At 42.7% G+C, this 23,146-nt stretch overlaps 2 protein-coding genes and 1 long non-coding RNA gene across 8 annotated transcripts in view; all 3 read left to right on the top strand.

Annotated features, from left to right (window-relative positions):
* Nucleotides 1–12,424, top strand: part of LOC144988207 (uncharacterized) — a 211,330-nt gene extending 198,906 nt beyond the window's left edge. The window contains exon 2 of the long non-coding RNA XR_013652050.1: nucleotides 9,709–12,424. This is a non-coding gene — a long non-coding RNA (uncharacterized LOC144988207). The remainder of the gene's footprint in view (nucleotides 1–9,708) is intronic.
* LOC144987887 (uncharacterized) lies at nucleotides 1,695–16,814 on the top strand. 5 transcript variants are annotated; one of them, XR_013651574.1, is made up of 3 exons: nucleotides 1,695–1,833; nucleotides 8,134–8,337; nucleotides 15,762–16,814. XR_013651574.1 is itself a non-coding variant. In XM_078937642.1 (3 exons), exon 3 carries the CDS (start codon nucleotides 8,242–8,244, stop codon nucleotides 9,238–9,240), a length of 999 nt encoding a protein of 332 aa, XP_078793768.1. In that variant the 5' UTR covers nucleotides 1,702–1,833; nucleotides 4,408–4,571; nucleotides 8,134–8,241; the 3' UTR covers nucleotides 9,241–12,424. The 5 variants fall into 5 exon arrangements, 3 of the variants coding, with proteins under 3 accessions (XP_078793762.1, XP_078793768.1, XP_078793770.1); XR_013651573.1 differs by lacking the exon at nucleotides 15,762–16,814 and adding an exon at nucleotides 12,119–12,424; XM_078937642.1 differs by lacking the exon at nucleotides 15,762–16,814 and adding an exon at nucleotides 4,408–4,571 and having other exon boundaries at nucleotides 1,702–1,833; nucleotides 8,134–12,424.
* Nucleotides 16,815–18,008: 1,194 nt separating this feature from the next.
* LOC144987124 (uncharacterized) overlaps nucleotides 18,009–23,146 on the top strand; it is a 319,301-nt gene continuing 314,163 nt past the window's right edge. For both annotated transcript variants that reach the window (XM_078936193.1, XM_078936194.1), the window contains exon 1: nucleotides 18,009–18,712. In XM_078936193.1, the coding sequence (XP_078792319.1) occupies nucleotides 18,568–18,712 (145 nt within the window). In that variant the 5' untranslated portion in view covers nucleotides 18,009–18,567. The remainder of the gene's footprint in view (nucleotides 18,713–23,146) is intronic.

Below are 23,146 nucleotides of genomic sequence, written 5' to 3'. Positions count from 1 at the left end.
TGCAAACAGAAGCTGCAAGACTCGCGTGGAGCAGCAGGTTCATTCTAGCAGCCACAGATCTTTTTACAAGTGGGTTTTGGAAAATCTCTCAATAAACACTACAAAAAATAATTTCAGACACAACTTATGAAGGAAAAGAACTTTATGTTAAAAAAGGAAACATGAAATGAAAATACGTAGAGCCCAGCAGATCTCCACGCTTCATAATTTGTCCAAGTGGGGTTAGTGCACGTAGACGATTCAGCATCAGTACGAAACACAATTGTTTAAGCCACAGTCCGTGCACATCATTTATCAGATTTTTTAACCACTGGCACCTGGGGGGCTCCGTATATTTCAGCCCCTCAGAGCTGAACCTCATACTCTTTAGGACCCAGCAGCGTCTTGACTGCTGCAACTGGAGTCACGTGATTTCTGTAGAGAAGTGAGGGGTCGCAGAAGAGAGAAAAGTCGCAGCCAATGAGTTATATCACTAGAGGAGACACGCCCGCTTTAGAAGCCTGGTCGACGGTGGCGGAGCGCGACGCCATCTTGGTGAGGTCGCCGACGCCCACATGACAATGATTTCTATTGCTTTAAGTGGTGTCTAAGCATTTTTTATATACTATATATGTTTTTACAATTTATATATATTTATACATATATGTAAATATATTATATATATATATAATATATATATATAGATACATCATTTGTTGTTGTTAAAGAAGAGAAACAGTCAGCCTTAAAAGCTCAAACTTTAATGAAAATGCATTGCTGCAGGACTTCTTACAAATAAAAAAAATATTACAAAGAATTTTTAAAAAATAATTTGTAAACATTTAGGAGTTTTAGACCTCTTTGACATGTAATTTAAATTATTTAGAAAAACCCAACAATAAGTCAATAATAATAATAATAATAATAATAATAATAAATCAATAGTAAGTCAATACAAACAATAAATAACAATAAATAAATAATAAGTCAATAAATAATAATGCTATTATTATTATTATTATTATTAATAATAATAATTATTATTATTATTATTAATAATAATAATAATAATAATAATAATAATAATAATAATAATAATAATAATATTCAAAAGAAGTCCAAAAGTGAACAACAGATTTACCCTAAAAAAAAAACCAGTCTGGCCTCTCATCAAAATCTGTTTCCACAAATGTTCTGAACATATCCAGACTGTATTACTAGTTGGTACCACAGTGATCCATCTGGGTTAACTCTTTTGATAGCCAAGGCCCACTTTTTCCCTAAGTCTGAATCCATTGGACACCTGCAAGAAAAGTTCAGTCACTGAGTCAGAAATGTATAAATCTATATTACTATAATAGCCTAGTATGCTGTATACAGGTTTAGCTAAATAAAATGTACATTTATATTGACAGCAAAATAAATGTACATCATGCAGCATGTTGATAATAGTCCTGCAGCATCATGAATGTCAACATGTGTTCTATTCATGAAGCCCCTGCAGCATTAAAAGAAAAAAAAATTAAAATACTTACCTGTGAAATGATACACCTACCTCCTTATTGGACTCATTTATCTGATTTTGGCAGTTGAAACCCGCACAATGAACTGGTATTTAAGCAAAAAATGTGTTCACATGCATGCACTGCAGTAGTAACTTGACCTCACCAAGATGGCGGTGCTCTCCTCCCATGAGGAACCACGTGATGTCTCCTCTAGTGATATAACTCATTGGTCGCAGCCATTCATGCACACACACATACAGACACACAGAGGGAGGAGTTCTGCTCTCAGTCAGTCAGCAGAGTTCATCCAGCAGACACAGACGTTGGAGTTTCTCCATTTTCTTCTTCGGTGAGTCTTTGTGTAAAAGTTGTTTTCTGTTCTCATCATGATGAAGCTGTTGTTACTGATCTGTGAGGAAAAGAGCAGCAGACAAACACAACAGGTCACTGACTGACAACATGGCCGCTCTGAAAGTTTTCATGAAGGCCTGAGACGGTTCAGAGAAACTCTGGTCCCAGCAGACCAGCATTGCGTCGCGTAGGGCGCTGGCCAAACCGAAGTTCGGAAAGTTATTTATAGTTCGTATTTTTAATTTTCACAGCTGTTTGTTAACATAGATTTACATGAAATGATCAGTAACAGAAGCTCATTGATTGTAACCGATTGAGCACCGCAGCCGCCCCTCCCTCGCTTCCTTCCTCCCTCAGAGAGCGCGCCCCAGCGCGTCTCTCGCGGGGACGCGCGCGGGGGAGCGCGCTGTTGCTTACTTTTAGTTGAACCGTGTTTACATCTGATGAGAAGGCAAAAGAAAAACAATCGAGGGCCCAAAACAGAAAATGCCAGAAATGTAGAAGGAATGAAGAAAAGTTGCTGTAATGGTTGAGAGACAGCAGGAAGGTTCTAGTAGTGACAGAAACAGAGGTGGAAACATTCAGGATAAAGCTGCCAGCAGTGGTGGTTCCACACTAACTCACTCACCGGGCAAGTAACACACCACCCCCCCCCCCCACGCTCACACACATTTGACAACATCCGTTTGTGTTCTCTATCTTCTGTTTGACCATTTAACACAAAATGCATGAATGTTCTAGACTCGTATTCCAGGGGGGTCAAACTCAGTCACACAGGGGCCTAAATTAAAAACATGCTTTAGGTTTTAGGCGGAACAAGATAAACATTTACTGAAAACACTAAGGCTAAACTTTTAGACATTTAAAACTGAACGTTTTGAACATAAATATGGATAAAAACAGCAACATAAATCCAATTTGGCTCTCCGTAAAATAAATTCTCTCAAAATTATACAAATATGAAGATGCTGCATGACAAAAGTCTGGAAATGTTAATAATAGGAAAGAAATAACAAATCATGTCTTTCTGTTTTCTTTGCTCTGTTGTCAATTTTTAGAGCTGAACTCCTGCATCATTTTTAGAAATAACTTTGTTTCTGTTTTGTGTGTCTTTGTGAAACATTTCAGAGGATTTGATTTTTTTAAATCTGTTATTGTGAATATCATTTTTAGCTTTTATAAAACATTAAAAACTAAATCATAGAACTCATCAGTGGGATTACTCCAAAAATATTTGGCATTTCCCTAATTTTGTGAAACACCAACAGTAGAAATCCTCCAAAAAACCTCAATAAAAAAAACACTTCCGGCTACCAATAAAATGGTCCCAAGTGTCTTCCAGCTGTACTGATCAGATTTTACAGAATCAATAATCCCGGAGAAAATAAAGGAGCTTGTTTGTTCTGATTTTGTTTTAAATAATATTTTGAACTAGATGTACCAAAACACTGATAAAGTTTTTATCCTTTGAAACAACACTGAATGATGATAAAAGCTGCTCCTAGAAGTAGAAGTATGTGTGATGGTGGTTAGATGGTGATTTAGTTTCTCTCTATGTTAAAAGTTTGGATAATTATTATTTTTGTGAGTGATCACTTTGCCTGAACGACATTTTGGATCTTAGTTGAACATTTGGAGATTTTTGACAACAATGAATAAAAATATGCTTAAAATAAAAAATGTCTCTATTTTTACATATAGTTTAGTCTGTTTTCTTTTGAAAATCTTCCCAACACAAAGTTTATATCAAACAGCTTTGACGAAGGTGAGAGAGAAAGAATCAGGACAGATGGACGGAAACAGGTTGGTCTTATGGTGGACACTCAGGACAAAGACAGTTCCTACCAAGGCAGTCATTTTAAAAAGTATTCTTATTTTAAAAATAAACATGCATTAGCAAGATGTTTAATTATTTCAAACAGTTAATAATCCTTGCTTCGCTATAGGATCTAATTTTTAATTATATCTTATTTAATATTTATCATATTTGCCATAGGATTTAGTGGAGAAGAACACAGACTAGAGGTGAAGCAGACAGACATGAGGTTGTTGATGCATCTGATATCAAAGAGAGCAGAGATGACTTAAAGAAGGAATAATTCAACTATCAAAGTCACAGAAACCCAGATGTTCATTCTGGTTTAAACTTCTGCTGAAAACATGTTCACTTATTTTAGGAAAACAAGAGCAGACATACATGACAAGTCAGTCCCAACAGAGAAGAACGAGGAGAGACGATCAGATGATGATGATGATGATGATGAGGGAGAAGAACAGAGAGGAACAGAGGAGATGCTGGGTCATTTAATGTGATCAAACACAGCGACTCAACATTATAACCTGCTAAAATGTTTTTTATTTAAATAATCAATATAATTCTGAACTTCATGGGCGTTATCTTCCATCTTCTTGGTGCTTAGCATATGAAACAGCGGCCATTTGATCCAAATTCTCAACCCCATAACTTGTTTTAATGTTACGAGATTTTAATATTTGTGTTGTTAGAAATAAACATTTATTTCAATAATAACCATATAATTCAATCAAAAAATTCATACTGCTTGTTGAATAGATTTCAGTTCCATGTAAAAGTTTTGAATACGATGGCACCATCAGCAGGGAGAAATACCTTCAGAGAGAGCGGGAAAGATGGAAGAAGAATGTAGAAGAAGAGAAGAAAGAAATGCTCCAAGAATTGGTGACTTCAGCAGAAGATCCATCACAACAATACTCAAGGTTTGGACAGGAAGCAGTGTTATGAAATGTCCTTTGATGCAATTCATTTTACATTCCTTATAAAACAAGGACAAAAGGGAATCCTTGCCACAAACAAACCAAAGTTTGGTTTCCTTTGTAGGCAGCGTCTATCTGCTCAGAGGAAGGACAGAAGAACAAAAAATAAATTCAAGAGGCAAAGAGCTGAACTACAAGAAAAAACTGAAAAAGAAAGAAAAATCCAAAAAATATGCCAACGTTTAACAGATTCTGATTCACCATGTTCAAAAGTAAAAAGGCCAACTTCAAATTGCGTCATCAATCCCCAAACAAAAAAACAACCTTACTTTACCATGAATTACATTTAAGAAATTTGAAATAAATATAAAAAAAAATCACCAAAGACGAATAAAGCAGCTGAAAATAAAAATCAAATACAGGTTGCAAAAATCTGAAAGTGACTCACTTGGATTCTCAAACAAGAAAATGAAAAATCCTGAAAGAGATCCAGCAGGTTTTCTGAAGCCTCAAAAGAAAAAATTAAGGGATTCTGTGTTAGAGATGATGTGAGTAGAATGATCCCAGGAACCAAAAAACACCAAAGAGGAAGACATTCAAAATGCAGATAAGGTTCTATGTTCATATGCTGTTGTAGTTCTCGATTATTATTTTTATAAACTTCATTAAACTGCAATTTCCTTCTAATTTTCCTGTGCTTATGAAATGAAAACTCTGCTACAAACTCCCAGCATTGAATTTTAGAGGATGGAATTACAAATAAATCTGTGTTTGTCCCTTCAACCCCGTCACCATGTTCAACCCCGTTATGCCTGTTTCAACCCTGTAACACAACAAGTGTCAATTCATTTATAATAGTATTAATAATAATAATACAGAATTGTGTGTTGACTTTTGTCTAAAAGGATGAGAACTATCTTAAAGTCTGTATTTTGGATTACAGATCTTCCAATAATTTGCCCATTTCAGGAAAATGACCACTGTGAATTATGCCAGTTAGCAGTGACGTGCGGTGAGGTTAATGGCTGGTGAGGCACTGACGTCATCAGTCAGATTTACAAACATCTGAACCATACTGAGTGACTTATTCACCATTTAATTGACAACAGTTAACGTGTTTCATTTAAAATATCATTTCAACGTTTTTTTTTTCATACACAAACTGCAGCATAGAAAAAAGCACAAACGTTATTATCATCTTACCTTTACTTGTAAATAAAGTCCATACGCCAAGATACTTATTCTATTGTTTTTTAGCGTCATAATCTCAGGGCTCACCGGCGCCCCCTAACATGAGGCACGACAACTGCTGGCCTCACCCAGCAGCTTTTTTGCCAGCGTTTAGCGCTCAGCACAAGAAACACGTCCCTCATATACAGTTATTTATAAAAACAAACACTGTACATCATATACATCTGCTAAATTATGTAAACTCAGCTCATATAGTACAAGTGATTGAACCGACATACAGAGAGACAACAGGACCGTCTGACTGCATAGGTATTGCGCAATCCAAGGTGAGGCTCAGCGGGCTGGTGCCTCATCGCACGTCACTTAGTATCTGAACGGCAAATGCGGAAATTCAGCGATTTTGAAAAGTAAAAACACCCAAAAATGGTACATTTAAATGGAAAATGACTGCAAAGCACAAATTACTGATTAAATATAATAACTGAATTTATTTTTTATCTTTTCTTCCCATAATGACAGGTGAGGCACAGCCTCACCTGCCTCTCCTGACTGCACGTCACTGCCAGTTAGTCAAATTTTAGGATTTTAGAGAAGAAAAACATTTATTTAAGAGAAATGTTCAGTTTGAAATGATTTAATTAGAACAAGGGACATATAATAATTTAATCATATTGAATTTTTCATAAACAATTTTATTTTAATATTCATGGAGATTCCATAGTGTTTGTAACGGGGTTGAACATTTACTTTTACCACAACTATGTGGGGGAGGGGCTCATTCAATTCAATTCAATTGTATATAAAGCCCAAAATCACAACGGTCGTGTCGATGGGCTTCGTACCGCTAATTGTAAAGTAAAACATCAAATCAAAAAGGTTAATGAATACATGGAATTCAACAGGAAAATACTAAATTGAACTAACAAACTGACTAAACTAAACTGGACATCCCTGCCCTTAGACCCCCCCCCCCCCCCCCTCGCTCTTAGACTCACCGCTTCTGATTCCAGACCTGCAACAAACCAACAGCTGCTGTAACGCGTTTCAGTTTCTTTGCCTTTGCGTTTGGTTCCTTGTTTTTCTTTAGAGGTCTGTGTTCATTTCCTGTTTTATTTTGTAGGGTTTCCTGTTTTGTTGCTGTGCTGAGTTTTACTTTGGGTCCCCATCTGTCCTGATTGTGTTCCACTGTGTCTCATTTGGCTGTATGTATTTAAGTCCTGTCCTTCCCTTCCTCCTGTGCTGCTCCATAGTTTGATGTTATGCTGTTCCCCTGTCTCTGTGTAGCTTTCATTTCTCCCCTTCTGAGTATTTCAAGTTTCGGGTTTCTAGCCTGCTTAAGCAGTGGTTTTTGGTTTTGTAGTTTCGGTTATTAAAGCCCCCGTTCCCCTGCAACCTCCTGTCTCCTTCATCCTCTCTGGACCTGGGTACTGCCCCAACTTCTCCCATAATAAAAAATAGTTGTCATCCATAAAATGTATGTACTTCATAGGGTTTACTGGATTTTGAGGAGTCTGCATCAAAGTGAAATTTTTTCTATCATCTCACTCATCTTAAGTCTGGATGTTTGACAGATTTATTCTGCATTTACACTGCGGGTCTTGATGCCCAAATCCGATTTTCTGACTAAATCCGTTGTTTTTTTTGACATCCCGCTTTAATCATCTTTTAAAGTGACCCGTATCCGATTTTTGCATTTACACTATACAATGCTGAAACTATCAAACGTAGACGTTCTGAGGACTACGTAGCAGCATGATTTGAAAACACGAAGGAGGAGGCGACCTCTACAAATTATTTTTTATACGGAGAGTGACCAAAGAAGGATTCAAAATAAACATGAAAGGTGAATTGTACAGAGAATGTGAATGAGAATGTGAACAATATGGTGGATGTAGTCCGGACAACTGACGACTTGACGATGGCGAATGAGATAAAATGTATGGGATTTTAGAAGGACAGGTGTTGGGTGGAATAGAGAAGAAACAGAAAGATAAGGACAAGGAGAAATTGCATAAAGTATTGGTTCAGATGGATTTGAAACAGACTTGAAGTTCGATGACATTTATTCATCAGTTACGGGAAAAAGAATTGGAAATGATAAAACAGATGCAGGAGTTGGATAAGAAGGTGAAAGAAGTCTCATGGAAAGAAAAAAGGGAAGCTAAACGGAAGCATAAGGAAACTGACAAAATTAAACTCACAGTGCATCAACTGACTCTTGCAGCCACAGCGTTGACTACGGTGAAGACAGAACAAGACTGTAATAAATCTGCCGTGACATCTTCTCTCCAGACACCCCTCTCTGGCATTTACCCCTCCCTTCCAGTAGGGACAGAGCCCCCTGTTTTCATCCCCTCCCCCCTATCCTCCACAGGACATGTACCCGATGCTGAGATATGCGGTGAGGTGGCCTGTGACAGGACAGTTTGTTAGGCCTGTGGACCAGGACCTGACTCCTGAAGAATAGCAGCACATAGCCTCAATGTTGCGGGAAAGGCGACCCAGAATGGCAGAAAACAGAGAAGACCCCTCCAGAGACCTCATAAACCTTCGCACAGAACACCCCTCTGCACCACTGGTAAGTGAAGGAGCAGACGCTTACTTTTGCTCACACAGCACTCCAGCTCGACAGGGATTGCTAGGCGTAACAGCCACAGTCACTGAGATCCAGTCTATGGAACAGCGTGCGGGTGTGCAGGACCACCCAGACTCCACTCTTTTAGTGGACGTTCAATCTCCAGTTTTTACTGCAACGAGGGAACTTTTTCCTGATCCAGTGACCGCAGCTCCAACAAGTTTCCCCTACACAGATAAGGACCCCAGCACATATTACTCCGAGTGTGTCCAGAAATGGATTGACAACAAGGGCAGAGACCCCGGCCTGTCACTCCCTGAAACAGTCATATTTAGAACAGCAATCCTGGCAGGATTGCCTCAGGACTTACAGGATTTATTAAAAGCAGACCCAGACTTGTTGGCTGGGGATGAGAGTCGATTTAAGAGGCATTTGATTCATCACTGCAGAGCACACTTGGAGAAAAAGGAGAGAGCAGAGGGAGAAGTTGAACAGCTGAAAACCCAATTACTCAAACTGCAGCTTGCACAGGCCCAGAAAGAATCCACTCAGGATAAAAAAGGTGTTAAAAAAGAAAATAACATGATGAGTTTAGTACCCCCAGAGCCAGCAGCAATGATGTGGCAGGCTCAGGCATTCGGAGGCTGGGGCAGGAGAAGGAGCGGATATTCTGGAAGACGTGGGCCACCCAGGGGACCCCCCCCAGCAGCAGCTGGAGATGAATGCTTCATCTGTGGCGCTCTGGATCACTGGGCACGACACTGCCCACACCAAGGTACCCAACAGCATCATGCACAGACCAGGGGCAGAGGGCGTGGCGGAAATGAACAGCACCCACGGCCGCTCCAAGCCCCTCCTCCACCGTGGCAAGGACCACAATGGTGGCAAGTCGGACAATATCACTAGGGGTGCCCACGAGGCCTGGGACCATTTGCTGATGCAGGAGCCATGGTCCCTTTTAAGCTCACAGGTCCCCATGATGGGTCTAGTGGACACTGGTGCAACCTGTTCCTCTATAAACAGTCAGTTACCTCCATCTGCTCTGAAAAATGAACACATGAACCTTCTCTGGGACACCTCAAAACCTGCAAAAGACCATCCCACTGACTTTTGAACTGGCCGGTCAGATGGTGGAGCATTCATTTGTGCATTCACCACACACACCTGTGAATCTGTTGGGACGGGACATTCTTGTCAAAACAGGAGCCAGCATCCTATGTTCTCCAGATGGGATACAGATCACTTTCCCGAATGGACATGTTCTGACTGGATGCCATGCCACACAGTATGAGGGACAGTGGTTGCTGCAGCCTCAATCACAGCCAACCCCCACTGCTGACATCCACTGGGATCCAGAGGCCCCTGACATGCCAGGTGTGTTTCATGAATTTCAGGTATGGAAGCCATGGATCTTGTCCTTGAAGCCATATTTTCCGCCTCCGGGTGACCTGCACTGCACACTCAATTATGACAGAGAGGATGACCAACTGTACCAGAAAGAATTTTATCAGGTAGAAGGCCACACGTGGCATTTAAACTCCACTGACATATATTGTCCCTGAGGGTGTAGCAACTTATTGTGCATTCACACACTCACAATTGCAATGGTACCCGATGTCAGACACAGCTGTACCTCATATATCATTAGCATTCTCCCCTGGTCTTGAGGCCCGGCAGCGAATTTGTATATTTTCTTTATTTGCTACTTTATTTCTTGTTCTATGTAACTTTTATTAATGAAATTGTGCAGAGGTAAGGTCTGGTGATGCATGAGTATCCTTAGGGTTGGCTGCCGATGGGGCACGGAGTTGTTGCAATCCTGTCCGACTGCACACTGAATGTTTTTCAAAGAAGGTCTAAGAATGCTCCGACAGGTTTTTCCTTGCACTCATGGGTCACCTTCCTCCTTTGTAATGCTCATTTATTCACATTGATTTTGTGTTACAGATTGTGAGGGTTTGCGACCACAGCTGTCAGGTCATGTGGACCTATTGAAATGTTTTGTTGTTGAGTGATGTGGTCATGAATTTTTGTGATCTCACTTCGTGAGCTCAAGAAAGGGAATTGAAGAAATGTATGTTTTTTGTCTTATCCTTTATATGTTGAAGTTTTAATCTTCAGTCCTCAGTGTGATGGAACAATCTTTTTTATCTTGTAAAAGCTCATTCCTCTTTGGCATTCCTTTAGATAAATTTATGGATGCAGATGCAGACTCCCTTTTTCTCTCTTGTATGGAAAGACCAGGGGCCTCATTTATAAACGTTGCGTACGCACAAAAGAAGGCGTACGCCACTCTCTACGCATTAGTTGAGATTTATAAAAAGCAAACTTGACGGGAAAATGTGCGGTCCTCCACGCAAGCTCTGACCCAGGCGTACGCACAAAAACGGGTGAAATGAGAAACGGCGACACCGTCGGCAGATGGAAGAAACACGTGAAAGTGACAGTGTGTGCCACATCGTGCTGGCATGTGCTGTGCTACAAAATGTGGCACAGCTTAAAAACGTGCCTCTACCCCCTGGCGCTGATTGCTGTGTCGGCCCCGACCCTGAACCCCATCCCCACGCATTTGAGCCATTTGCTGCTGCTGTGCGCCAGCGTTTGGAAGTGATGCGTCGCTTATAAAGAAAAAGAGGTGTGGAAAATATTATTTATTTAAGAATTCCCTCATCGTGCAGTTTATTTCAGTCAGGGCAGTCTTGATTTCGCCCCAACTCCTTGGCCACCTCTCTGATTGAACTAATGACTTCCCATTTGAAGGACTGCATCGGTGAGGACACGTCCACTGGAGGGTTGAGAGCCGCGTGCCGTGGAGACGCTGGGTCCAGACGGCTGCTCAGCTGCAGCATCGTAACCACTGGCCCCGCTGGAACAGCCAGCAACTAAAATAAAATTGTTCTATATTAATAATCTGTAATTGTGTAGCCTGCATACATGTGACTTGACTGCATTCATTTTAATTATTTCTCTTACCTGTGTCACCCTGACCCTGGCGCGTCGGCGTCCGTCTCAGTCAGGTGACTGAGGCGGAGGAGGACGCAGATAAGGGGGACTTAATAGGGATTCCCCAATAATAGCGGCCAGTTTCTCATCAAGAGGGGTCAGCTCCGGTCCCCCCACCCCCCCACGTGGCGGACACACTCTGCCGATGCAGCGCTAGACGTTTTTTCGCCTAGACTTTGATGTCCGACCATTTCTTTTTTATTTCGGCCACGGTGTGAGGTTGTGAGGCTGCAGCATTTTCGGCGTCTGCCACCGTCTGCCACTCACGTGCCTTTTTGGCATTAGTAATGCCCACACTGTGCCCTCCAAACAACACTTTTCTCCTCTTTTCCACCTCGCCAACGATAACTTCTACTTCACATTGAGTGAAGTTACGTTTTTTTGATTTCCTCTCTGTGTTTGCCGTGGTTTCACAATCAATGAATATTCATTTGTGGGCGTTTCACGGACTATTTATGGGCAACTATGGGCGTGTCATGAAGCCGCAAAAGCTGCGCTGCATTTAGAATTGGTTGTGATTTATTAAGGGAAAGATGGGTAGGATGTGCGTGCGCACGGTTTTATAAATCCGAATATTTCTGTGCGTACGCACGTCCTATGTTTCATCCGTACGCCACTTCTGACGCAAATCCTACGCAAAGTTTTATAAATGAGGCCCCAGATCTTTTGTGTGAAGCTCAGGGAGATGGGCTGAGAAGCAGTAAATTAGTCATGGACCAGATTTAAACCACCTGTGCTGAAGATCCAATCTGTGGGAACTGAGCCATATTCACGTTCTCAGGCCAAGAAGAGGCTGACCTTTCACTCCAGCGCTTGCTATGGAATATCTGCGATCCGAGCAGATTCAGACGCGAATTCCAAATATGGTCCGGCTGAGGCAGCCGGTCCAGCTGTCGACGAATCCATGCGTCCAGGGGGAGGAGATCCGGCTGCCATGATCAAAATTTCTCTGCAGAACTTTTTCCTTTGTTCTCAAGTTTTATACAATTGTTGTGCATTTGTAGGCTTTCTAGTTTGAGAATCCAGATATCTGTCTTAACTTTGTTTTAGAAACTTTGTTAGGGAAATAAAACTATGTCTATCTTTATCCGGTCGAATCCTGGTTTTTCTCTCCCGACTTTTGAACACGCATAGGAAAATCTGCAAATCGAACAGATTATTTCCTGAGGACTTTTCCTTCACTTTGGATTGAGGTCAGAATGTGGTGATTTTGCGATTTTGTTGGGACTTGGTGGAAAGTGTTGAGTCACTTTTGAAAACTTTCATCATCTATGAATATTTGTGCAAACATGAGCTCTAAAAAGAAAACTGGAGGGATTTTAAGGCAACAGAGAAGACAGATTTGTTGAACTTCTGCTCCCACTGTCTGCAGCAGAGACAGAAACTGAAGCCTTCATCACATCACCATAGCTGGATTCCAGAGCACTTTATCAAAGCGCTGGATGAATAGTGGCGTCTGGAGGAAGTGCGGCTGCGCAGTCACATGCAATGTACAAGCACAGTTCATCAATCTGGGAACCGTTTATCTTTTTCTTTTTAGCCCTTGTGCTATCCTAGGCACTTTAACATTGGGAGTTGGGTCATCTAGACCCACTAGACAGTGCTCTAAACCTTTTTTCTTCAATGATTTGTGATCTTCACTGGTGTCCATGGATTACATGAAATCCTCTTCACCTTTATCCACCTTTGTCATGGTAGGGAGAACACGTTAATGTAAGGGTGGGGTCATCTAAGATAGCACAAGGGTTCCCAGTACCAACGTCCTGTCAGACTCTCTCTACTCAGAACCAGAACAGATTCAGTGAATCTGTCTGGATGATCAGAATCAGACTGAGCTTTTTCCATCAATGTCACCTTCCTGTTCTCCTCTGACAGGAACAGATAGATGTTTGCCTTCCTCTTCATCTCAGCGTCCCTCCTCTTCATCTCAGCCCCTCTCCTCTTCATCTCAGCGTCTGTTCTTCATCTCAGCGTCTCTCCTCTTCATCAGCGTATCTCCTCTTCAGCTCAGCGTCTCTCCTCTTCATCTCAGCCCCTCTCCTTTTCATCTCAGCGTCTGTTCTTCATCTCAGCGTCTCTCCTCTTCATCTCAGCGTCCCTCCTCTTCATCTCAGCGTCTCTTCTTCATCTCAGCGTCCCTCCTCTTCATCTCAGCGTCTCTTCTTCATCTCAGCGTCCCTCCTCTTCATCTCAGCGTCTCTTCTTCATCTCAGCGTCTCTCTTCTTCATCTCAGCGTCCCTCCTCTTCATCTCAGCGTCTCTTCTTCATCTCAGCGTCCCTCCTCTTCATCTCAGCGTCTCTTCTTCATCTCAGCGTCCCTCCTCTTCAGCTCAGCGTCTCTCCTCTTCATCTCAGCATCTCTCCTCTTCAGCTCAGCGTCTCTCCTCTTCATCAGCATTTCTCCTCTTCATCTCCGCATCTCTCCTTTTCATCTCAGCGTCTCTTCTTCATCTCAGCCCCTCTCCTCTTCATCTCAGCGTCTCTCCTCTTCAGCTCAGCGTCTCTCCTCTTCATCTCCGCATCTCTCCTTTTCATCTCAGCGTCTCTTCTTCATCTCAGCCCCTCTCCTCTTCATCTCAGCGTCTCTCCTGTTCATCTCAGCGTCTCTTCTTCATCTCAGCCCCTCTCCTCTTCATCTCAGCGTCTCTCTTCTTCATCTCAGCATTTCTCCTCTTCATCTCCGCATCTCTCCTTTTCATCTCAGCGTCTCTCCTCTTCAGCTCAGCGTCTCTGCTCTTCATCAGCGTTTCTCCTCTTCATCTTAGGGTCTCTTCTCTTCATCTCAGCGTCTCTCCTCTTCATCTCAGCATCTCTGCTCCTCATCTCAGCATCTCTGCTCTTCATCTCAGCGTCCCTCCTCTTCATCTCAGCGTCTCTCCACTTCATCTCAGCCCCTCTCCTCTTCATCTCAGCGTCTCTCCTCTTCATCAGCATTTCTCCTCTCGATCTCCGCATCTCTCCTTTTCATCTCAGCGTCTCTCCTTTTCATCTCAGCGTCTCTCCTCTTCATCTCAGCGTCCCTCCTCTTCATCTCAGCGTCTCTTCTTCATCTCAGCGTCCCTCCTCTTCATCTCAGCGTCTTTTCTTCATCTCAGCCCCTCTCCTCTTCATCTCAGCGTCTCTCCTCTTCATCAGCATTTCTCCTCTTCATCTCCGCATCTCTCCTTTTCATCTCAGCGTCTCTTCTTCATCTCAGCCCCTCTCCTCTTCATCTCAGCGTCCCTCCTCTTCATCTCAGCGTCTCTTCTTCATCTCAGCGTCCCTCCTCTTCATCTCAGCGTCCCTCCTCTTCATCTCAGCGTCTCTTCTTCATCTCAGCCCCTCTCCTCTTCATCTCAGCGTCCCTCCTCTTCATCTCAGCGTCTCTTCTTCATCTCAGCGTCCCTCCTCTTCATCTCAGCGTCCCTCCTCTTCATCTCAGCGTCTCTTCTTCATCTCAGCGTCTCTCCTTTTCATCTCAGCGTCTCTCCTCTTTAGCTCAGCGTCTCTGCTCTTCATCTGCGTTTCTCCTCTTCATCTTAGGGTCTCTTCTCTTCAGCTCAGCGTCTCTCCTCTTCTTCATCTCAGTGTCCCTCCTCTTCATCTCAGCGTCTCTCCTCTTCATCTCAGCATCTCTGCTCTTCTTCAACGTTTCTCCTCTTCATCTTAGGGTCTCTCCTCTTCATCTCAGCATCTCTCCTCTTCATCTCAGCGTCCCTCCTCTTCATCTCAGCGTCTCTCCACTTCATCTCAGCCCCTCTCCTCTTCATCTCAGCGTCTCTCCTCTTCATCTCAGCGTCCCTCCTCTTCATCTCAGCCATGTCCTGCTCCAGCTCCTCCTGATGACCTTTGACCCGCCTCCCTTCAGTTTCTGCTGGGATCTGATCTCCTGCTCCACATCACGGCTTCTTTTCTGGAGGAGACGATCATCTGAGTGAAGATCTTCTCCCTGTTTGATCAGCAGAGTGATTGATGGCTCCACCTCCTGTTGGAGCAGCTTCACCTCCTTCTCTCTGTCCTGGATTCTCTGCTGGATTTGTTGCTGACTCTCCTCCAGCTCTCTCTGCTTCTCAGTCCTTTCTGCTGCAGCTGAGACTGTTTGATGTCCCTCATGTTCTTCCACAGAGCAGAGAGAACAGATGCTCTTCTGATCAGAACATCTTCATCACCTCATCATGACGGAGCAGATGTTCTCCTGCAGGTTCTTGGAGGGTTCCAGTCTGTGTTTCTTCAATGCAGCTGCTTTCAAATGAGGCTGAAGGTCTTCCTCACAGGGAGAGGCCGGACAGATCAAGCAGGACTTGATGGCTTTCAGTTTTCTTCCAGTGCAGACGTCACAGACCACATCTTCAGGTCCAGCAGAGCAGAGACCAGCAGCAGCAGCTTGGAGTCCGCTCTTCTTCAGCTGCTCCACTAAAGCTGCTGACATGACATTTTTCCCCAGAACAGGCCTCGGTGTGAAGGTCTTCCTGCACTGAGGACAGCTGTGGACGTTCTCCTCTGCATCCCACAGTCCTTGAAGACACTTCCTGCAGTAGCTGTGTCCACAGGGAACAGTCAGCGGATCCTTCAGCAGATCCAGACAGATGGAACAGCAGAAGCTCCATTCATCCAGATCCTTCTGCTCATTTGGCTGCAGAGTTCCAGTTGAAGAAGCTGCAGTTCTTTCTGCACTGAAGGTTTCCTCACAGCTTGTTTCCCTTCCAGACTCTGAACTTTCAAAGGTTTTATCATCAGGAGGATTTCAGGATCAGAGTCCAGGACAGTCTGGGATTTCACTGAAGACTTTACTGCAACTCAGAAACATTTATTGGTTTTGCTGTCAGTCAAAGATCATGAAAGAGACAAAGTCCAAAGTTCTTCATGTTATCAACAAATGTTGAGTTTTAGCAGAAACAGTCAGACGTTATTTAATTTAAGACAGACTCTGGAACTATGAAGAGATATTTCTGCCACTAAGATGAGAAAGAAAGACTGTGCTTCTATAGAGAAATAACTGACTGATTTAGGGTGATAAAGATTTATTTATATAGTTTTTCATAGCAGACGATAATGATATGAATCACCATATAAACCAAATATCTGTATTTCTCAAATGTGAACGCTCTGTGTCTCATCAGAGAAATGTATTATCATCAGCAGGTTGTTTAGATTTAAATGTTTATTTCCTATCAAACTTTTAATGTATGCGCTAAAGGACCATAATGCAACAGTTTTTCAGATGATTATTTATTTATCTTCTTCCGTTTGTTCCTTTCGGGATCACAAGGCTGCTGGAGCCTATCCTGGCCACTTATTGGCGAAGGCAGGGGACGCTCTGGACAGGTCGCCAGTCTGTCACAGGATCACACATGCACACCAGCTTCATCTGTGCCTTGTGAGAGGATCTTCTCCAAGGCTGGCGAAATCGTCAGCCAAAGACGAAACAGGCTGAAGCCCAGCACAGTGGAGAAAATTCTGTTTTTAAATAAAAATCTACAACATGTATCCCACCCAGTCATGTTAGACCCTGGTTCACAATCACTCATTCTCACTTTATACATGGCATTCACAATGTAACACAAGCACTTCTCACAAATCTTCAAACATTGTCTTTGTTTTATTTCCACACTGAAGTGTTACAAGGGCAAGGAACTTAGTGGAGTAGATGATATACGTCCTGTCTGCCACTAGATGCCGCTGTTCTGTGTGGTTTCGAAGCCCCAAATGCATCATTCATTTTTCTGGCACATTTACACGAAGTTTTCAGCTCCACTTTTATCTTCTGCTCCATTTTGTTGTCAAGACTCCAAATAAAAGTTTTCTTTTGTGTTTTGACAGGGCACAATACTACATTTGAAATAATATCACATATCAGTGAACTTCCTGCTCAGCCAAATGGTTGACATATATTTTTAAAACCTTGTTTTTATGTAATGTTTACCCAAGGCAATAAGAAACATTAAATAAATGTTTTTCATTAATATTTTTTATCTTGTTAAAAAATCGTTCTTGTGTCAAAAATATAAAGAAAATCCTGTCCTGATGAACAGAAACAGTTTATAAAGCTTGTAGATTAAAAACTAAACTCTACAGAACACAGTCTCTCTGCTCTGCTCCATTCTGATCATCCTGCAGACAAATAGATCCATGAACGTCTTTGTTTTCCTGGTCTGAGCTGGAATCTGGATCTAAACTCTATAATTTTAACTCTGTTGGAGAGTAAATTTGACTATTTAGACTAGGACCAAATACTGTCTTTTTCAGAGTAAAATTTTATTCAATTTGAGTAAAATTTTATTTGCTGTATGTGTGAGGATTATTCTGGAATTACTGGGTCCATTTTTCTGAATTATGGGTTACAGTTTATAAATTCACATGAATATTGAGGTCATGAGAGAAAATCTCTATTTTCTAACGCTAACCTTCTAACCGCAGAAAAGACTAGAAATCTCCACACCACTCTAGAACCATCTAGAACAGTATTATGGGATGTTTTCAGCTGAATCACTGGGATCCATCTTCATGTTAACATCAAAGTGATCGTGTCAGATGAAATCTTTCCTGTTTGAAGGAGTTTCCTTCATGTCAAACTAGGATCCCAGATCTCCCATCAGGCCTTGCAGCTCCTGACTTTGTGATGAGTTCCTGCAGAAACTCTTGGAAATCTCATGTTGATTCTCTCCCAGTTGACATCCATGGAGATTTTCACTGCTGTTGATCAACTGTAGAGTTTGTCACAGACGCTCAAACTCATGAAGAGTTCAGCTGGAAGTTGAGAACGAGGCTTTGAAACCAGCAGCAGTTTGAGTCCATTCTGATGTTCCATTCAGGTTTCTGCTACAACAAGCCTTTATTTTGAAAGAGCCAGTGGGGCAGAAACAATAGAAGGAGGAGATTACCAACCCCCCCTGGAATGTTGCCCCCTGTGCAGTGGACTAGTGGGGGCAGGGACGGCTGAACCAATCACAGAAGACTGTTGCAGCTTTCCCTCCAAAAGTCAACCAATCAGATGTTGTTGTTTGGATTCTTTGTCTTGAAGTTTCACATGTGGAAGCTTCCAGAGTCTTTTCTGTTTGCTCTGAAGGCTGAGCAGAACTGACTCCTGCAGGATCACAGGAACTTTCAGGAAAATCTCCAAACAGGAGAAAAGTTTCTGTTTGGACCTTTTTTCTGTGATTGTGAGACTAGCAGATGATCGATCGGAGCTGCAGTAGTGAAGCGGACGGCGGTGTTTGTGGGAGTTGGAGCTGAAGATCGGAGCAGGAACCATGTCTTCAGAACCTCAGGAAGGTTCTGTCAGAGAACAACTTTCTGCTGCTGAAGGAACCATCGTCCAGAACGAGGAGGAGCTCTGTCGTCAGCGCAGACTGCTGGATAGCAGCTGGAACCCGCAGCTTCAGCTCCACATAGTTGGTATGTGACTAAACATTTTACATTCTTTGGATTGATCTTTGTCACTGGAAAAGGGATTAAATAAAGATTTTCCAATGGTATAAATACCTTTCAGATAAATTTGTGTCATTTTACGTGATCACTAATCTTTTACCTCCATTACTGTCCAATCCAAGAAAAGGATGTATCATTGCAGAGAGAGTCAACAGAACTACAAAAATTAAAGTTGATATCACATCAATTTTTATTTCCTTATTAACAAATCATAATTAATTATAAATATGATCAAGAAAATGATCCAGTTTAGTTTGAAGCTTCACAGAAAATGATTTAGCTTAAAAAAACCCTTTAAAGCATTTGAAGTTATCAAAATAGAGACTGTAGACTTTCATTTCCTGGTTTGAACTATATGTGGCAGCGATTCCAGGCATCACCAAAATAATTTTATTCTTTGGAGCCAAAAACTGACAGCAGAGCAAACATCAAGTATAAATATCCAGGCGGCAGACCAACTTTTAAATTAAAAAAGTTAAAACGCGGAAAACCATAAAAATAATGTCTAGAAAGTCTGCAAAGATATTAATCTAAAGGGTAAAATTACTATGAAATAGATTTTTAAAAGTCGTGATTAATTTTTACAATGAATAAAATAGTTATTTTATAAAAAAAAATTCCTGTTAACTTAAATTTCTCATGAAATCTGCATGAATAAAACATCATAAATTGAGTATTATTATAATTAAACATCAACTTAACTTAGAAAACTGACGAGTGTTTTTGTGAACCATAAATGTCATCTGGAAAAGTCGTATCTTCAACTGCATGGATTGAAAAAAATTCAAGAATCATGTTAAAGACAAAGATTTGGACTATTTTAACAATAGATTTTCTTGCATGTGTAACACCCACTGATCTACTGAGGCTCATTCTAGAAAACAGAAAATGCTGCAGCCTCTATCAGGTCTATCAGCTGGTCTGGCAGAAAGCTCTGGTGGCTAAGCTAGGTCATGTGTCCATGCCGACGTCTAGGTACGTTCACTGCATCCACATGCAGACAAATAGATCTGGGGCCTCATTTATAAACGTTGCGTACGCACAAAAGAAGGCGTACGCCACTCTCTACGCAATAGTTGAGATTTATAAAAAGCAAACTTGACGGGAAAATGTGCGGTCCTTCACGCAAGCTCTGACCCAGGCGTACGCACAAAAACGGGTGAAATGAGAAACGGCGACGCCGTCGGCAGATGGAAGAAACACGTGAAAGTGAAAATGACAATACTGCCTCTCAGAAATAACATGACGACTTTACAAAGCAAGTCTTACAATTAACAGCTACACGAACACCCGTTGGAGGACCGATCAGCAGTGAAACAAACAAAAAAAATCAAACGAAAATTACAATGAAATTCAAATGAACACATATTTGCAAAAAGAAAAGTGAAATATGTTCTGCAATATTGGCATGTTGTGCAATTCATCCTCATAAATAATATAGTTAACAGAACGAAATAATGTACAAAACTGACATTCCCGTCAATGTGTCCGTCTGGCGGAGCAGATATAGGTGCAGACAGACAGATGGATAGATAGAGAGAGATGCATTGATTGTCCACTAGGGAAAGTTGTTTTCATAGTAAAACATTTCTTCATAAGCTACAGAATTATGTTATTCATGCATATGCCTTTAGTTTGTTTTATTTTTGATGAAACAATGTATGGCGTATGTCTCAACCATTCAGAAAGCAACAAGAAATTACATTTGCGCTGATCAATTTCCCATTTCCACGTCAATTATTACCGACATCTGTAGCTTGTCAGATGTAATTAAATGGAGGGAAATAAAAATGCTCCACAATGCGTAATGACGCACAATGGCTGATCTTGCGCTCTTAGAAGATGTGGCAAATGGAAGAATTCGGAGTGAACGCATCTTTAGACAGCAAGGAGACTTGTTGGCAAACGAGGACGAGTGGCTTATGAGCCGGTTCCGACTTCCTCTGCGGGCTTTTGGGGGTGTGTCACCCGGTGCATCTGGCGCGTCGGTGTCCCCCTCCGCCTCAGTCACCACTCCACTTAAAAGGGATTCCCCAATTATTGCCGCCAGTCTCTCATCAGGAGGGGTCAGCTCCGGTGTCCCCCCCCCACACACACACCCGTGGCAGACACGGGTGTGTGTGTGTGTGTGTGGGGGGGGGGGGGGGGGGGTTCAGCGCTAGACGTTTTCTTTGCCTTGACTTTTCTTTTTTATTTCCTTCTTTCTTTTTTATTTCCTTCTTTTTTATTTCGGCCACGGTCCGAGGTTGTGAGGCTACAGCATTTACAGCGTCTGCCGCCGTCTGCCACTCACGTGCCTTTTTGGCATTAGTAATGCCCACACTGTGTCCTCCAAACAACATTATTCTCCTCTTTTCCACCTCGCCAACGATAACTTCTACTTCACATTGAGTGAAGTTACGTTTTTTTGATTTTCTCTCCGTGTTTGGCATGGTTTCGCAATCAATGAATATTCATTTGTGGGCGTTTCGCGGACTATTTATGGGCAACTATAGGCGTGTCATGAGGCCGCAAAAGCTGCGCAGCATTTAGAATTGGTTCTGATTTATTAAGGGAAAGATGCGTAGGATGTGCGTGCGCACAGTTTTATAACTCCGAATATTTCTGTGCATACGCACATCCTCTGTTTCATCCGTACGCCACTTCTGACGCAAATCCTACGCAAAGTTTTATAAATGAGGCCCCTGGTCTAGCTCTGGAGCGCTGGGCGTGAGCCTGATCAGGGGCCTCATTTATAAAACTTTGCGTAGGATTTGCGTCAGAAGTGGCGTACGGATGAAACATAGGACGTGCGTACGCACAGAAATATTCGGATTTATAAAACCGTGCGCACGCACATCCTACGCATCTTTACCTTAATAAATCACAACCGATTCTAAATGCAGCGCAGCTTTTGCGGCTTCATGACACGCCCATATTTGTCCATAAATAGTCCGTGAAACGCCCACAAATGAATATTCATTGATTGCGAGATCATGGCAAACAGGGAGAGGAAATCAAAAAAACGTAACTTCACTCAATGTGAAGTAGAAGTTATCGTTGGCGAGGTGGAAAAGAGGAGAAAAGTGTTGTTTGGAGGGCACAGTGTGGGCATTACTAATGCCAAAAAGGCACGTGAGCGGCAAACGGTGGCAGACGCCGTAAATGCTGTAGCCTCACAACCTCGGACCGTGGGCGAAATAAAAAATAAATGAAAGAAATGATCCGACATCAAAGTCGAGGCAAAAAAACGTCTAGCGCTGCATCGGCAGAGTGTGTCCGCCACGTGGGGGGGGGGGACCGGAGCTGACCCCTCTTGATGAGAAACTGGCCGCTATTATTGGGGAATCCCTATTAAGTCCCCCTTATCGGCGTCCTCCTCCGCCTCAGTCACCTGACTGAGACGGAGGAGGACGCCGACGCGCCAGGGTCAGGGTGACACAGCTAAGAGAAATAATTAAAATGAATGCAGTCAAGTCACATGTATGCAGGCTACACAATTACAGTTTATTAATATAGAACAATTTTATTTTAGTTGCTGGGTGTTCCAGCGGGGCCAGTGGTTACGATGCTGCAGCTGAGCAGCCGTCTGGCCCCAGCGTCTCCACGGCACGCGGCTCTCAACCCTCCAGCAGTGGACGCGTCCTCACCGATGCAGTCCTTGAAATGCAGAGGGAAGTCAGTAGTTCAATCAGAGAGGTGGCCAAGGAGTTGGGCGAAATCAAGATCGCCCTGACTGAAATAAACTGCACGATGAGGGAATTCTTAAATAAATAATATTTTCCACACCTCTTTTTCTTTATAAGCGACGCATCACTTCCAAGCGCTGGCGCACAGCAGCAGCAAATGGCTCAAATGCGCGGGGATGGGGTTCAGGGTCGGGGCCAACACAGCAATCAGCGCCAGGGGGTAGAGGCACGTTTCTAAGCTGTGTCACATTGTGTAGCACAGCAGCACATGCCAGCACGATTTGGCACACACTGTCACTTTCACGTGTTTCTTCCATCTGCCGACGGTGTCGCCGTTTCTCATTTCACCCGTTTTTGTGCGTACGCCTGGGTCAGAGCTTGCGTGGAGGACCGCACATTTTCCCGTCAAGTTTGCTTTTTATAAATCTCAACTATTGCGTAGAGAGTGGCGTACGCCTTCTTTTGTGCGTACGCAACCTTTATAAATGAGGCCCCTGGTCATGTTTACGATGCTCTTAAGGAACCCCCACTTCTCTTGGGCGTCCTCCTCCTGGCCGGGGATGGGCATCTCCTGCCTTGCTCTCTCTTGGACCTCCAGCAGGGTGGGTGTCTGTCTGGAGCATCGGGAGGGGCTCCCTTGGGGAGCTGGGGGTCGTGCCTGGGGTGGTGGTGGTGGTGGGGGTGCTCTCCCTGTGTGGGACCGTGCTCTTTATGGAAGCGATTTTGTTGCATA

This window comes from Oryzias latipes, chromosome 2 (assembly GCF_053564925.1).
Source record: "Oryzias latipes strain Hd-rR chromosome 2, Olatipes_Hd-rR_3.1".
Classification (NCBI taxonomy): Eukaryota; Metazoa; Chordata; class Actinopteri; order Beloniformes; family Adrianichthyidae; genus Oryzias; species Oryzias latipes.
This window is presented reverse-complemented; position numbering and strand designations above follow the sequence as displayed.

Excerpts from the sequence above, each read along its gene's own strand:
- LOC144987887 (XM_078937636.1), top strand. The coding sequence starts at position 8,242 with ATGTTGCGGGAAAGGCGACCCAGAATGGCAGAAAACAGAGAAGACCCC.